Below are 12,727 nucleotides of genomic sequence, written 5' to 3' on the forward strand. Positions count from 1 at the left end.
CTAAGAATTTTATTTTTTTGTTATTTTAGGAGGAGCCCTGTATGTCCACTTCACGTAGGCTGCCATGTGTCTACTGTAGTGAACGAACCAAACACTGGCTCACAGAGGTTCTTTGTGTTTTTAATGTTATCTGAAGTTCACCTCGGGAAGGCTAGGGTTATGGGGTTGGCTGAAATATGTAACTTCACCCCTATGTGTCACAAAATCCTACACACTGAACCTTTAAGTGTTGAGTTATCCACCCCAACCAAATTAAGTGTCTTTACTTATTTCGGGTGCGCGTTCTTTTCGATACTTACGGTAACGCGCCGTTACCACGACTGACGTCATCAGGAAGTAACTCCTTTACGGCACTGTTGACAGCTGCGTCACTTTGATGTTCCTTTGAACTCACATGTTATAAATAGTTTCTGTTAAAGTTATGAATTAATTCGCAGCGTGACGTCACCGCTCGGTCGCAAAATGAGCGTTTTTGATTTGTTCCGCGGGTTCTTCTCGGTTCCCGGAAGTCACCACCGCGGCCGGAGGTGAGTTTAGCTAAACTAAGCTAACAGAGGCTAGCAGGAGTTGGGCATGAAGTGGGACGGTTAGCTAATGGAGGGAGGGCTGAGTGTTTATCTGCCAGTAGAACCACTGGGAACCATAGGAGACCACTGGGAACCACTGGGTTTTCACTGGGAACCACTGGGAACCACAGGGAACCATAGGAGACCACTGGGACCACTGGTTAATAGGGACGGGAATCGGCAGGGACCTCCCGATACGATACTATCACGATACTTAGGTGGCGATACGATGTATATTGCGATTCTGTAAGTATTGCGATTCGATATCACGATTTCCTGGGATTTCTTTTGGTCATGTTTTTTTTTTTAAATACTGGACCATGGAAAGATGTTGAATCATTCCTTCAAATACAACACAGTCAAATTCACTTAGAGCTTTACCAGTTTTATTTCAAATATTAACATTAACTTAATGACTGCCGGGCAGCCAATAGAGAAAATAAATAAAAATGTGCCCTATTATTGTATAGCTCCTGTCAACTGCACACAAACTGACAGATTAAGAAATGTAAGCCACTTAGGCTACTTTTAAACAATAAATAAAAGGTAAATTAAATAGAATGAATAAAAGTTTACTTAAAATATAAACTTTGAAATAAACAAGAAGTAGGCTATTGTTGTTTGCATGTAGGCGATGCAAAGCTAGTGCTTGGGTATGTTTAGATTCTTGTGCAAAAACAAGAGCTGGTCAACATGCTCTGGGGTGATGTTGCTCCCCCAATATATCCCCCTGGTATAAACCAATAAATATGTTTGTTCTTTTTTTTAAAATCGATTTGGGAGGCAGCATATCGATTTAAAATCGTCATTCACAAGAATCGCGATTTGTAACTGAATCGATTTTTCCCCCGTCCCTACTGGTTAACAGGGTGGCTGCCAAATCCAAACTGATCTGGGATTGAACAACATCAACATGAGGATTAATCAGGAGCTTGTGATGAGTTGTGCTGTTTGTGCTGTGTCACTCAGGGACCCCTTCTTCGATGCCATGACCCATGACGACGACGATGATGATTATGATGATGAAGAGGAGGATGGCTTCTTCCATGACGCGGACCGGGGGGGGCAGCAGGATCCCTTCGACAGCGCCCTGAGGTTCGGCTTCAGCCTGGGTCCAGACGGGATGAGGATCCAGGAGCCGCCGCTGTTTGGACACGTCCTCCGGGAGATGGAGGAGATCTTCTCCCAGCTGGGACACTGGGACTCGGCACTCGAGTCTGGACACTTCGGTACGAACACTGGTCCTAGCATTAAAGGTTCAGGGTGTGGAATAGAAGGACATCTAGTGGTGAAGTTGCACGTTGCAGCTGAACACCCCTTGACACCCCCTCCCCTTCCAAACATGGAGGAGAACCTGTGGTGGCTTCAGTTATCATGCAAACTCAAAAGATGAAATTTAAAAAAAACATGGCGGCCTCCGTAGAGAGGATCCGCTCCCGATGTAAATATAAAGTATTTAAATATAAAGAACCAATTTTAGAGTTTAAATAAAAAAGTATTTGTACAATTTAGATGAAACACACTCGTGAAAACATCAGTAGGATTATTTTATATTGCACACTCTATCTATATATTCTTACACTCATAGTATATTATATTATCTATTGTATAGTCAAATACTTATATTTATACCTCTACTATATATCATATATTATATCATACTCTCTGTATATTCTCTGTATATGTAAGTCTATATACACATATTTATACATGTGTACATGTTATAATTATAATTATTATTATATTACTATTATATATACTGTTACTGCCATTATTACTATATACTGCTATTATATTGGTATAATTACTATCATATATAAATATGTATTATGTTATTTTATATACTATATATACTGTACTATTTTTATATACTGTCTAACAATAACATTACCATCATATCATCAGTACTATTAACATCATCTTGCCACTGCACCTTATCTACCTATTTATCTTGTGTTTGTTTTTATTCTTTCTACCTCAATATTTTTTATTTTATTCTATTGTATTGTATTTTATTGTACTCAAATATACCGGCTGCTATGACGACTTAATTTCCCTTCGGGGATGAATAAGTAATCTATCTATCTATCTATCTATCTATCTATCTATCTATCTATCTATCTATCTATCTATCTATCTATCTACCTATCTACCTATCTACCTATCTACCTATCTATCTATCTATCTATCTATCTATCTATCTATCTATCTATCTAAAATGTATGCCAATAGATCCTTTTCGCCTAAATCTTACATCATCATCCAGGGCCTGATCAAGAAGTTTCTGCTTCCTTGTGCTATTTCATCTCAATCTCTTTTCCCTTTATGTTGAAGGTGTTCCCAACATCACGCCGCCGCCGTCATCTCAGGACAGACTAGAGGACGGTGGGGGGGGATCCAGTGGGAACCCCCTGAGGGACTTCATGTTGAAGACCCCTGACGGAGACACTCGAGGGCCCCAGCCCGGAGCGCAGAGAGAGCCCAGACAAGATGGCCGCCCTTTTTCCAAGGTGAATGAGACACCCATAGACATATATAAAGGCTAGATGTCTCGTTCGACGGAGCTGGACGTCCGCACATGGCGGCCATCTTGCTACGGGGCAGCTCGCTCACCCATTACATTGTGTTGGTAGTGGTAAATAACCATAACTTGCTACATTTTCAACCGATTTTGAAACGGTCTGGTTTGTTATAAACGTCAGAGATGTAGATATGACACTGCATACTTATGAATAATTATGTTATTGTCTAAAAAAAATTAATAATTTATGCAGTGTCATAACTACACCTCTGACGTTTATAACAAACCAGACCGTTTCAAAATCGGTTGAAAATTGTAACTTGAAAATGTAGCAAGTTATGGTTATTTACTACTACCAACACAATGTTATGGGTGAGCGAGCTGCCCCCTAGCAAGATGGCCGCCATGTGGTGACGTCCGGCTCCGTTGGCCGGCAACGCACACGAGACATCTAGCCTTTATATATGTCTATGGAGACACCATCCACCATTTCAATGTCTCTTTCATGATCTAGTTTCAGAGGCTCATTCATATTTTTTCATATCTTCTAAGTTCTACGACATCTGGAAACAGGGGATTGAGAAACAACCAGCGGAGGGGCACAGAGAAGACAGAGGTGAAGGATGGTTGTAATAAACTGAGTAAATGTACTTTGTGGTGTCTGGGGTTTGTCTAACTAAATTGTCCATCGTCTTCAGATCTGGACTCTGCCGTGTCCGCGGGGGGGCTGGACAAGATTCTGACGCCCCCTGCTGGTCAGGCGCAGAGTCGGCCCAGAATCCAGTCGTTCTTCCAGTCGGTCTCCATCAGCAAGGTGGTGAAACCTGACGGGGTAATTACGTTTATCTTCATACAGCATATTTCCACGTGCTCACTTCATCCCACTATGATGGGACTAGTTTTCAGTACTGTTTGGACCTATCTAATATTTGGATCAGGGGTGGGAATTGGCAAAAATTTGACAATTCAATAGTATTGCGATATTTGGGCCACGATTCAATAGTATTGCGATTTGATTCTGCGATATATTGCGATTCATGTCCCCCATATTATTAAAAGGCATTACAAAAAATGAGGAAAATAAGACTGCTCAACTCACTTCAAATGTCACATTTAATTCTGTGAACAACATTGTCTTCTACACATTAACTGAAGTGCAAAAACTAGGAAAGGGTAGTGCAAAAACTTTGTCCTTGAACATTCAGGACAAAGGATCAAATTGAGACCTGCAAGGTCATGACCCAAAATGTTAAATTAATTTGGGAATATTGGCATTTTTGTTCAGAAAAAGGAGTTGGTCAACATGCTCAGATGTTAAAGTTCCTCTGAGCCGTTACTATATCTCCTGCAGTGGAGAACATCCTTTCCGCATACACACTAGGTATTTTTTAAACTCTGAAACTCTCCTTGTCATGCTTTGCCAGCCAGGGGCTGTTACATATATAATTGTAAATCATTTTTTTTTTTTTTTTAAATATTGCATAACTTTGTGCTACAGTATCGATATAATCGCGGGCGCAAAATATCGCGATACTGAACAGAATCGATTTTTCCCCCCAACACTAATTTGGATGCAGTTGCAATGTGAGTTAATGTGTCTTTGTGTGTCTTTGTGTGTCTTTGTGTGTCAGACTGTGGAGGAGAGGAGAACAGTCAGCGATGGAAAAGGCAATGAGGAAACCACAGTGACCCGCTCAGGAGGTCCCGGGGTCCTGGAGCGACCCGGCGACCGACCTGGTCCTGGTCTACCCGGTGAGTTCATCCACACAGGCTCTTTTTAAACTCTCAACTCTACATGTTTGGAACTTTTTTATATTTTTTATATCATCCGTATCCCTGTGTTTTTTATTCCAGGTGGTCAACGGCCCTTTTCAGACTTGCGGGATGATGACTCGTTGTTTTCCCAGCTCTTCGGAGGGTTTAAATAACACGTTGGTCCATTTGTTCTCTGGACTAATCGAGCGTTGGATTGTTCACCCGCTAATAGGGAACGTGAGCTGGGTTTAGACCGTCGGGAGACAGGTTAGTTTGACCCGACTGATGATGTGTTGTTGCAATAGTACTTCTATTGCGTCAGTAGAGCTGTGAGTTTTCACAGGTTAGATCTGTAAGTGGACAGAACGCTTTTAAAGACAGACAGCTGCCAAATTTATTTATCGGATCACCGGCCCGATGTTAACGCCGGGTTCCCACCCGAACACGTAGCCACACGTCAGGGATTGAACAGTTCACGATTGCATATTTTATTTTTGTATGTTCCCGCAGACAGACCCGTGTTTATGTATGTTTATGAGTGTGATGAACCAAATAAAGGGTCTTAATATATTGAACTCAGTTTTCTCCCTTTTCTTAAATGTCAGACAAATCAAAGTCAATTAAAAAGGCCTTTGATGAAAGTTTCCCTTTGAACTTGTGCTTGAAGGAACTTTCTGTCTCTGACACTCGAGGTTCTCTTTCATGTGTGAAACATCGAGAGGTGAGTGGAGATAACGCTGCTTTCTGAAAACAGGATTTATCCTTGACTTTATGGCACCTTCATTCCAAACCATGTTAATAAATATACAGAAACTAAATTTCATGGTGCTGACCCAGGTGTTCTCCGTCAGCTACTCACAAACTTCTGTTCCCTTCTGGCACATAAAGCTCCTAGAATCATGAATGTCCTTTATTTTAAAGTGAGTCTTTATCTTTAAAAGCTTTAAATCAATACAGACATTAATATTCCCTCCTGTTTAAACTCGTCTTTTCTGCCTCAGCAGGTGGAGGAGCCATGTTTTCAAAACTGAGAATTTTTTTTTTTATCATAAATGATTAAAGGAACATTAGAGAAACTTGCTTAATTTAAAGTCTCATGAAATCACTGAAGGTAAAGATGAACACAAGTGGCTGTTGTTAAGAATAAGAAAAGGTCAATTCCCACAATAAGTCGTCGTTTATCTCTTTTATCTTTATGTTTTCAGCACCATATTTCTCACAGATACCTGGAATCAGCTGCAGCTCTCGGCTCTCTGATGTTCACTTATCTGCACTTTACATTACAACCATTGATATTTGTCTATTTCTCTGTTTGAACTTGTTTATTTGTCAACATCAGGAGCTTAAAAAACCTCCTGCATTTTCTTTAAACATAAAAATCATGTGAACAAAGAAAGATTAAATAACACGTGTGAAGGCTGCGTTTATAATATATAGTCATCCTCATTTATTCTACACTGGAAATGATTTCGGGCCATAAAAAATGTCTGTAGTTGAACTCTGAGCTCTTCTTCTTGATGCATCATAAACAAGAAGCTTACCCTTAAATCTGTAGTCATCTCTAATTTACCTGCTTATGTGTTATGATCAATTATACAGACGCACAAAGTACTAAGTTATTAGAAAGATACAAAAATAATGTACACGAGGAAGATGCCCACTCGGCTTGATTTCTCAGAAATGATTTTCTTGATTGAAAAGAGGAAAATCCGATCCTGTGAGGACCAATCAAAGGAGAAGAACAATCAAGAGCCGATTCCAACCAGGTGAGGTCACAGAGAACCAAACCAAAGGGAAGCAGCATCAGGTAGAAGACTCCAGTTCTGTGAGATGAAGTCTTCCTCCCCTCAGTCCTGCTGGGATCTATGTTCCAGTTACTCTCCTCTCCCGCCTGCGCCTCGGCTGAGCCATAAAGCCAGTGACGCGGCCGGCGGCTCCAGTATGAAAGGGCAAACTCTGCTCGGTCAGACACACGGCGGTGCAGTGCTCTGCGGGTCTGCTGCTCCGGACGCCAGCTCTGACCCGGCTCTGACTGATCACCTGTGGCTGGACGCTGCAGAGGAAAGCTCGGGGATGGAGAGGCTGCTGAGGAAGTGTCAGATCCGGAACCAGCTGGTCAGGGAGTGCATGGCGGAGTGCCTCGGAGTCTACGTCCTCATAGTGAGTACATCCTTTAAAGAATAAAGGTTCAGGTTAAAGAGTAAATGAGGTTAACTTCAAGTATATATCTTTCTTTTTAATGTGTGAAGAGGGTAAAATACAGTAAATGATTCACTCTCTGAAGTAAGAACATACACAAACTCTCCTTTTCCTTTTGGTCTTTTACAGTGAATGCATCTTTTTATTAAGCTGTTAATATTACAAACAAATAGATGTTGTCTTTGTCGTTTAATCCAAATTCTCACTTCATCAACATCAAGTATTTCAAATGGTGACTTTTTTATAATCTGTTTTGATGCAGCTAGTGAATATTCACAATACATAACTGAGGACTTTGGCCTGAGAGAGAGAGACAGAGAGAAGGAGAGTGTTAAAGGGGGGGGGTAAAGAGCTAGTGCAGGAGTCTGTCATATATGTGTGTGTGTGTGTGTGTTATTTAAAGATGGACAGGGATGTTTCTTTATCTCTGCACGTTGCGATTGTGTGGTTCTCTTTTATCTGAACACTTAGTTTTATCTAATCGACGTCTCTCCTTTACAACTGGAGTCGTAAAAAACAGTTCCTTGGAAATGAAGTTGATAAAACCAGAGATTAGGCCGAGACAACACCGTGAAGTTAATTACCTGTGTCAGGATATTGTGTGTGAACTGTGTCGTTTCCATTCCAGGTGTCGTTACTCGTTCCCCCAATAACATATTTCCATGTCGTGTAATTGCAGCTGTTTGGATGTGGCTCCGTTGCCCAGGTGACCACGACCGAGGATAAGAAGGGGCAGTACCTGTCAATCAATCTGGGTTTTGCCCTGGGGGTAACGTTTGGGGTCTTTGTGTCTCGTGGAGTTTCAGGTGAGAGACTTTACAACGTCCACTGGGTTATTAATTTATTCAAAGGGAAACAAAACATAAAGAAAATCTGATGAATGTCCTCAACTGATGTGATTTGAGTCGGCACCAGCTGGAGAAAACCAAATCTGTCGAGTTAGAAGGAAGAGTTTCCCGGAGCTCTGCAGCCGGCTCTTCATCTCAGCTTGTCACTACTCGTGTCCCTAATCTGAATCTAGGATTTAAGAGTCAGCAGGAGAGTTGCACTGTGGGTAATGAAGGAGTCAGGTTGAGTCAGTATCAAGAGTCCTCGGAATAAAAATGGTGTGAATCTCTGGCCCTGCTGCACCGAGGATCTTTTCTTTTAACAGATCTGGAGTGTGATGTGTAAATCTATATTTATAAATCATGGCAGAAGGGAGTTCTTCTGTTGTTTTTTGATGCAACTATTAAAAAAGTACGACTCACTCCTGCTCTCACAAAATAATCAAATCGCTGAACTTGAGCCAGAAGGGAAACAACCAGACCCCCCCCCTCCCTACTTTGTGCAGATCAGAAATACAAACATGTTCAGGTTAAAACTTGTTGATGGAAGATTATATGTGCATGCAAAAGGTATTAAAACTATCATTTCTAACTTATTAGGGCCCGAGCACTGACAGGCACTGACTGATCTTCACAAAAATTGCAGACAAACAAAAAGGTCATGAGGTGCACTAGGAAAAACACAACAGGAAGCCTGCTATTTTGCATTTAGTGGCCATTTTGGCCATATTCCACATTTTTACTTTGAGGTACTTGTACCAGGGCTTTAATCAGATCAACTTCAAATTGTGATGAGTGTCATCACAACAAGATGGAGATACAAAGTTATCAAAAGATCGATTTTTTAAAACACGGTGTGACCGTGGCGTGGCGTCAAAGTTTGATTACAGGCCATTAAAACACGATGTTCTGTAACGCGGACATACATGGACGATGAATCCTTTGATGCTGAGCCTGAAAACAAACATCTCCACTCCTGCAGTGTCAGTGGTCAAATATCAAAGGAATCTTTATGTCTTGCAAAGGTGACGTTCTCAGAATTGGGACATTTCCCCAAACCTTGTAAACATTGAGGTACGGCGAAAGTTCATCCTTCGCCAAAGGAGATGATGTTGTCATAACTCCACTGTGCATTGTCCTATCACCACCAAACTTCTGTCTCATGATCAGAGTCCAAGCCTGAGCAGCTCTATGTGTCAATATTTCCTCAGTCATTATTTATTTTTTTCAGGCAAAACGCATGCAACGCTTCATAATGCATGTTCTTCGGGCCAACCCAGTGCTGCTTTGCAGTCCTAGAAATATCAGAAATTGTATTTAAGTAAAGTAATCTAAAATTTGCTTTACCGGTGCAATGGCCGTTGTAGATGGGTTGTTTGCTTGGACTGTGGTAATGCTGGTTATAATCGAAATCCATATGACAGATACTTTTGCTTTAATCTATCATTTATTTAGATTCTCATCATCTTTCAGACATTGAATATTATCTCTTTGTCTTATTTAATATATTTTTAAAAACCCAATAAATACACTGGGGGGAAAGGCTCTGACTTAATATTGCACTGAATTAATAAAATCCTTGGTGCTATTCAGGTGTTGCTTTGTATGTGCAGGTGCTGTGGTGATGATGTGATATTAACTGCATAGATTTGGAGATTTTTCAAAGTAAAGTTCAACATTTTTACTGTGGAATAGATCATTTCAGGATTTTCACTGTAGAAAATAGATCATTTCAGGATACTGATATGCCTGTGTTCAGGAGCTCTCTGACTACCTACATACTGAATATCAAACATTTTTACTGGATTTGGAGGTTTTTCAAAGTAAAGTCCAACATTTTCATATATAATTGTTTTCCTTTCCCCAGGTGCTCACCTGAACCCTGCTGTGTCTCTGAGTATGTGCGTCCTGGGGAGACATCCCTGGATGAAGCTGCCTCTCTACGTCTTCTTCCAGGTGCTCGGGGCCTTTCTGGCTGCCGCCACCGTCGCTCTGCAGTACTACGGTGAGCTTCCAACAGTTCACCACAAATCACCATCACAGCACAGGTCCAACCCACAGAAACCTTCACTATTTCCCCCCCCATGGTCGACAATATTGTATATAAAGTGCGTTGGCGTGGTTGACATGTCTGCTTGTGTGATGACATGTTTGCAGACGCCATCCGGTCGTACAGCGGGGGGGAACTGACCGTGACGGGTCCCACGGCCACAGCAGGAATATTCTCCACCTACCCAGCCGACTACCTCAGTCAGTGGGGGGGGGTCGTGGACCAGGTCAGACACCGACACTGGTTTTCATTTTGAGAAACAATCAGAGGTGTAAAAAGCACTGAAATATTGTACTCAAGTAAAAGTACCTTTACTTTGATGAAATTTAACTTAAGTACAAGTAACTGTACCCATCTAAAAATCTATCTAGTAAAAGTAAAAAGTAGTTCATTTAAAATGTACTTTAAGTAAAAGTTACTTAGTTACTTCCAACAACTTGATGGGGGCCGCTGCTATACAGTGCAAAAAAGGACAATGGGTCATAAATCCAATCCAAAAGCAGTTATTTTTAATTAAAGGAGAATCTTTACGAATATAAGTGCAATGACATTAAACCTGTCAATCATTAAACATTTAATGCAGCGGCGGCTTGCATCCACTCCATCATCCACTCTATGCAGCATCTACCACCAGTGTTGTGCAAGTTCCCACGTCTCGTGAACTAGGTCAAAGTTCAGTTCATACAAGTAAATATGAATAATTAACGTTCATAATTCACCATTTCAATTCCCGAACTAGTTCGTAGTTCAGTTCATTTCTTAGTTTTAAGGTGGAAAGTGAGAATGAAAGACTTAACTTGTTTTTTAAAGAACTTTATTCATCACTACCCCTTGCCTTAAACTGTAATTCATATGTATCAATTACTAAAATAAATGTTTTTTTATTTTGTTTTATAATTGCTAATTTAGCCTGTTTATTTATTCATACCCTGCAAACAAAAGGCACAACAAATCAAAGTTTTTCAGGCACTTCCTGAATAATACGGAAAAGATCGCTACTGGCAGGTGTGCCTTGCTGTTGGAATGAACGTGTTCACTGTCTACCACTGCAGTGAGAATTGCCTTGCGCCTTGAACTATGTTTTTTTTTTTACTCAGTAACGGATGTAATTTCAAATATAGCGAAGTACAATACTTCAGTCAAAATCCACTTAAAGGGACTCTTACCTTTGTTGCATTTTTACACTTTTTTTGGATAAGGTTAAATTGGTATTAATAAGGTAATGACACTCTAAAATGCAAGACAGACCCACCAGGAGTAAAAACAAACAATTATTTCACTCTCATAATATTTAGTGAAAACTTCAACCAATAAAATTCTTCGGACCGAAGGACCTTATTGGCCGACAGACCTGTCTGTTTGCTGCATGGACATGCAGGTTTTCCGTCTGCTTCTTGTGGCGCATTCGGGCCCGCGTCATCAATGTATATAACTTACCGGTGCTTCTGAATCCGAATCCATTGCTTTGGTAAACAAAAACTCACGTGCGTGCGCGGAGGCAGTAGGTTGTAAGTCTGCTTGTAAATAAAGTTTCTTCAAAAAAACACCGCGGATGGGAACGAGGGGGTGGGGCATTGGAGGAAGGCGGGATGATTTGAATGTGCTGTAATTCTCAAATGCAACAAAGGTAAGAGTCCCTTTAAGTAAAAGTAAAATTACCCATTTCAAAAACTACTCAAAAAATAACAAAGTACACACAAAACTACTCAATTACAGTAACGTTAGTAAATGTAATTCGTTACTTTACACCTCTGGAAACAATAAATAGAAACGTTGACATCAGCTGTGTGCTCACCGGGTCATTGTCCCCGTGTTCTCCAGGTGATCGGAACAGCCGCCCTGCTGCTGTGTGTGCTGGCCCTCGGGGACCGGAGGAACAGCTCCGTCCCTGATGGGCTGCAGCCGGTCCTGGTGGGAGCAGCCGTGCTGGTGATCGGCATCTCCATGGGATCCAACAGCGGCTACGCCCTCAACCCGGCCAGGGACTTCGGGCCTCGGTTGTTCACGTACATCGGCGGCTGGGGAGTCGATGTTTTCACGTTAGTCATCTCCCATCGGGGTTCTGCTTTTGTCTGCACAGTCAAAGCTTTCACTGGTTTCTTGCTTTGTTGCTCCACATTAATGACTTTTGATGAATCCTTGCAGGGCCGGAGGAGGCTGGTGGTGGGTTCCCATAGTGGCCCCCTGTGGAGGAGCTCTGCTGGGGACACTGATCTACCAACTGATGATCGAAGTCCATCATCCTCTCCAGACGTCGTGTCAGGAGGCGACTGAGACCAAGCCGGGGCTGGAGCTGGAGGGGGTGGAGCCAGGCTGGGAAAAAAATGGGGTCAAATTATGAAGCTGAAAATGTGTCATGAACAGTAAACGTGTGATACCCAGAGAAACTGTGTAAATGTTTTATATGTGACTCTTGTATTTGGAACCTGTAGATAGTTTCTTTGGAATTCTATACAAATAACTGCCCCTGAATGATCTTGTCCTGTTATAAAAGATATTTATGATGACTTGGAATCAGACAGTTATTGTTCTTGGATAGTGAATCCCACAAACTTTGTTGACCCTGTTATTTGTCCTTAGGGCCAGAATCAGGTCAAACTTTTCACTTGTGTATCTGCAACGCCAGAAAAACAATAACAGATCAGTATCAGTTATAACTTGTAAACGTAAGCAGATCATTTACAGGGTTTTATTTTCACACTCGTAAGACAAACTTATATCGTGTTTCTCACTTCATATCGTGAAGCGAATCGTGTTATAAGGTGATAAGTTTGTATCTTATAATGTGAAAATATAACGTGAAGAAAAT

At 41.3% G+C, this 12,727-nt stretch overlaps 2 protein-coding genes across 2 annotated transcripts; both read left to right on the forward strand.

The window, feature by feature from the left end:
* Nucleotides 1-354: 354 nt before the first annotated feature.
* hax1 (HCLS1 associated protein X-1) lies at nt 355-5,417 on the forward strand. Its single transcript, XM_061092997.1, has 7 exons — nt 355-527; nt 1,536-1,795; nt 2,901-3,076; nt 3,640-3,703; nt 3,786-3,919; nt 4,719-4,839; nt 4,942-5,417. The coding sequence occupies exons 1-7, from the start codon at nt 463-465 to the stop codon at nt 5,013-5,015; spliced, it is 894 nt and encodes a 297-aa protein (XP_060948980.1). The 5' UTR covers nt 355-462; the 3' UTR covers nt 5,016-5,417.
* A 1,227-nt stretch (nt 5,418-6,644) lies between these two features.
* On the forward strand, nt 6,645-12,395 carry aqp10b (aquaporin 10b). Its single transcript, XM_061092986.1, has 6 exons — nt 6,645-7,002; nt 7,721-7,847; nt 9,736-9,873; nt 10,026-10,144; nt 11,740-11,957; nt 12,064-12,395. The coding sequence occupies exons 1-6, from the start codon at nt 6,673-6,675 to the stop codon at nt 12,257-12,259; spliced, it is 1,128 nt and encodes a 375-aa protein (XP_060948969.1). The 5' UTR covers nt 6,645-6,672; the 3' UTR covers nt 12,260-12,395.
* The last annotated feature ends 332 nt before the right edge of the window (nt 12,396-12,727 follow it).

Source organism: Limanda limanda, chromosome 19 (genome assembly GCF_963576545.1).
Source record: "Limanda limanda chromosome 19, fLimLim1.1, whole genome shotgun sequence".
NCBI lineage: Eukaryota > Metazoa > Chordata > Actinopteri > Pleuronectiformes > Pleuronectidae > Limanda > Limanda limanda.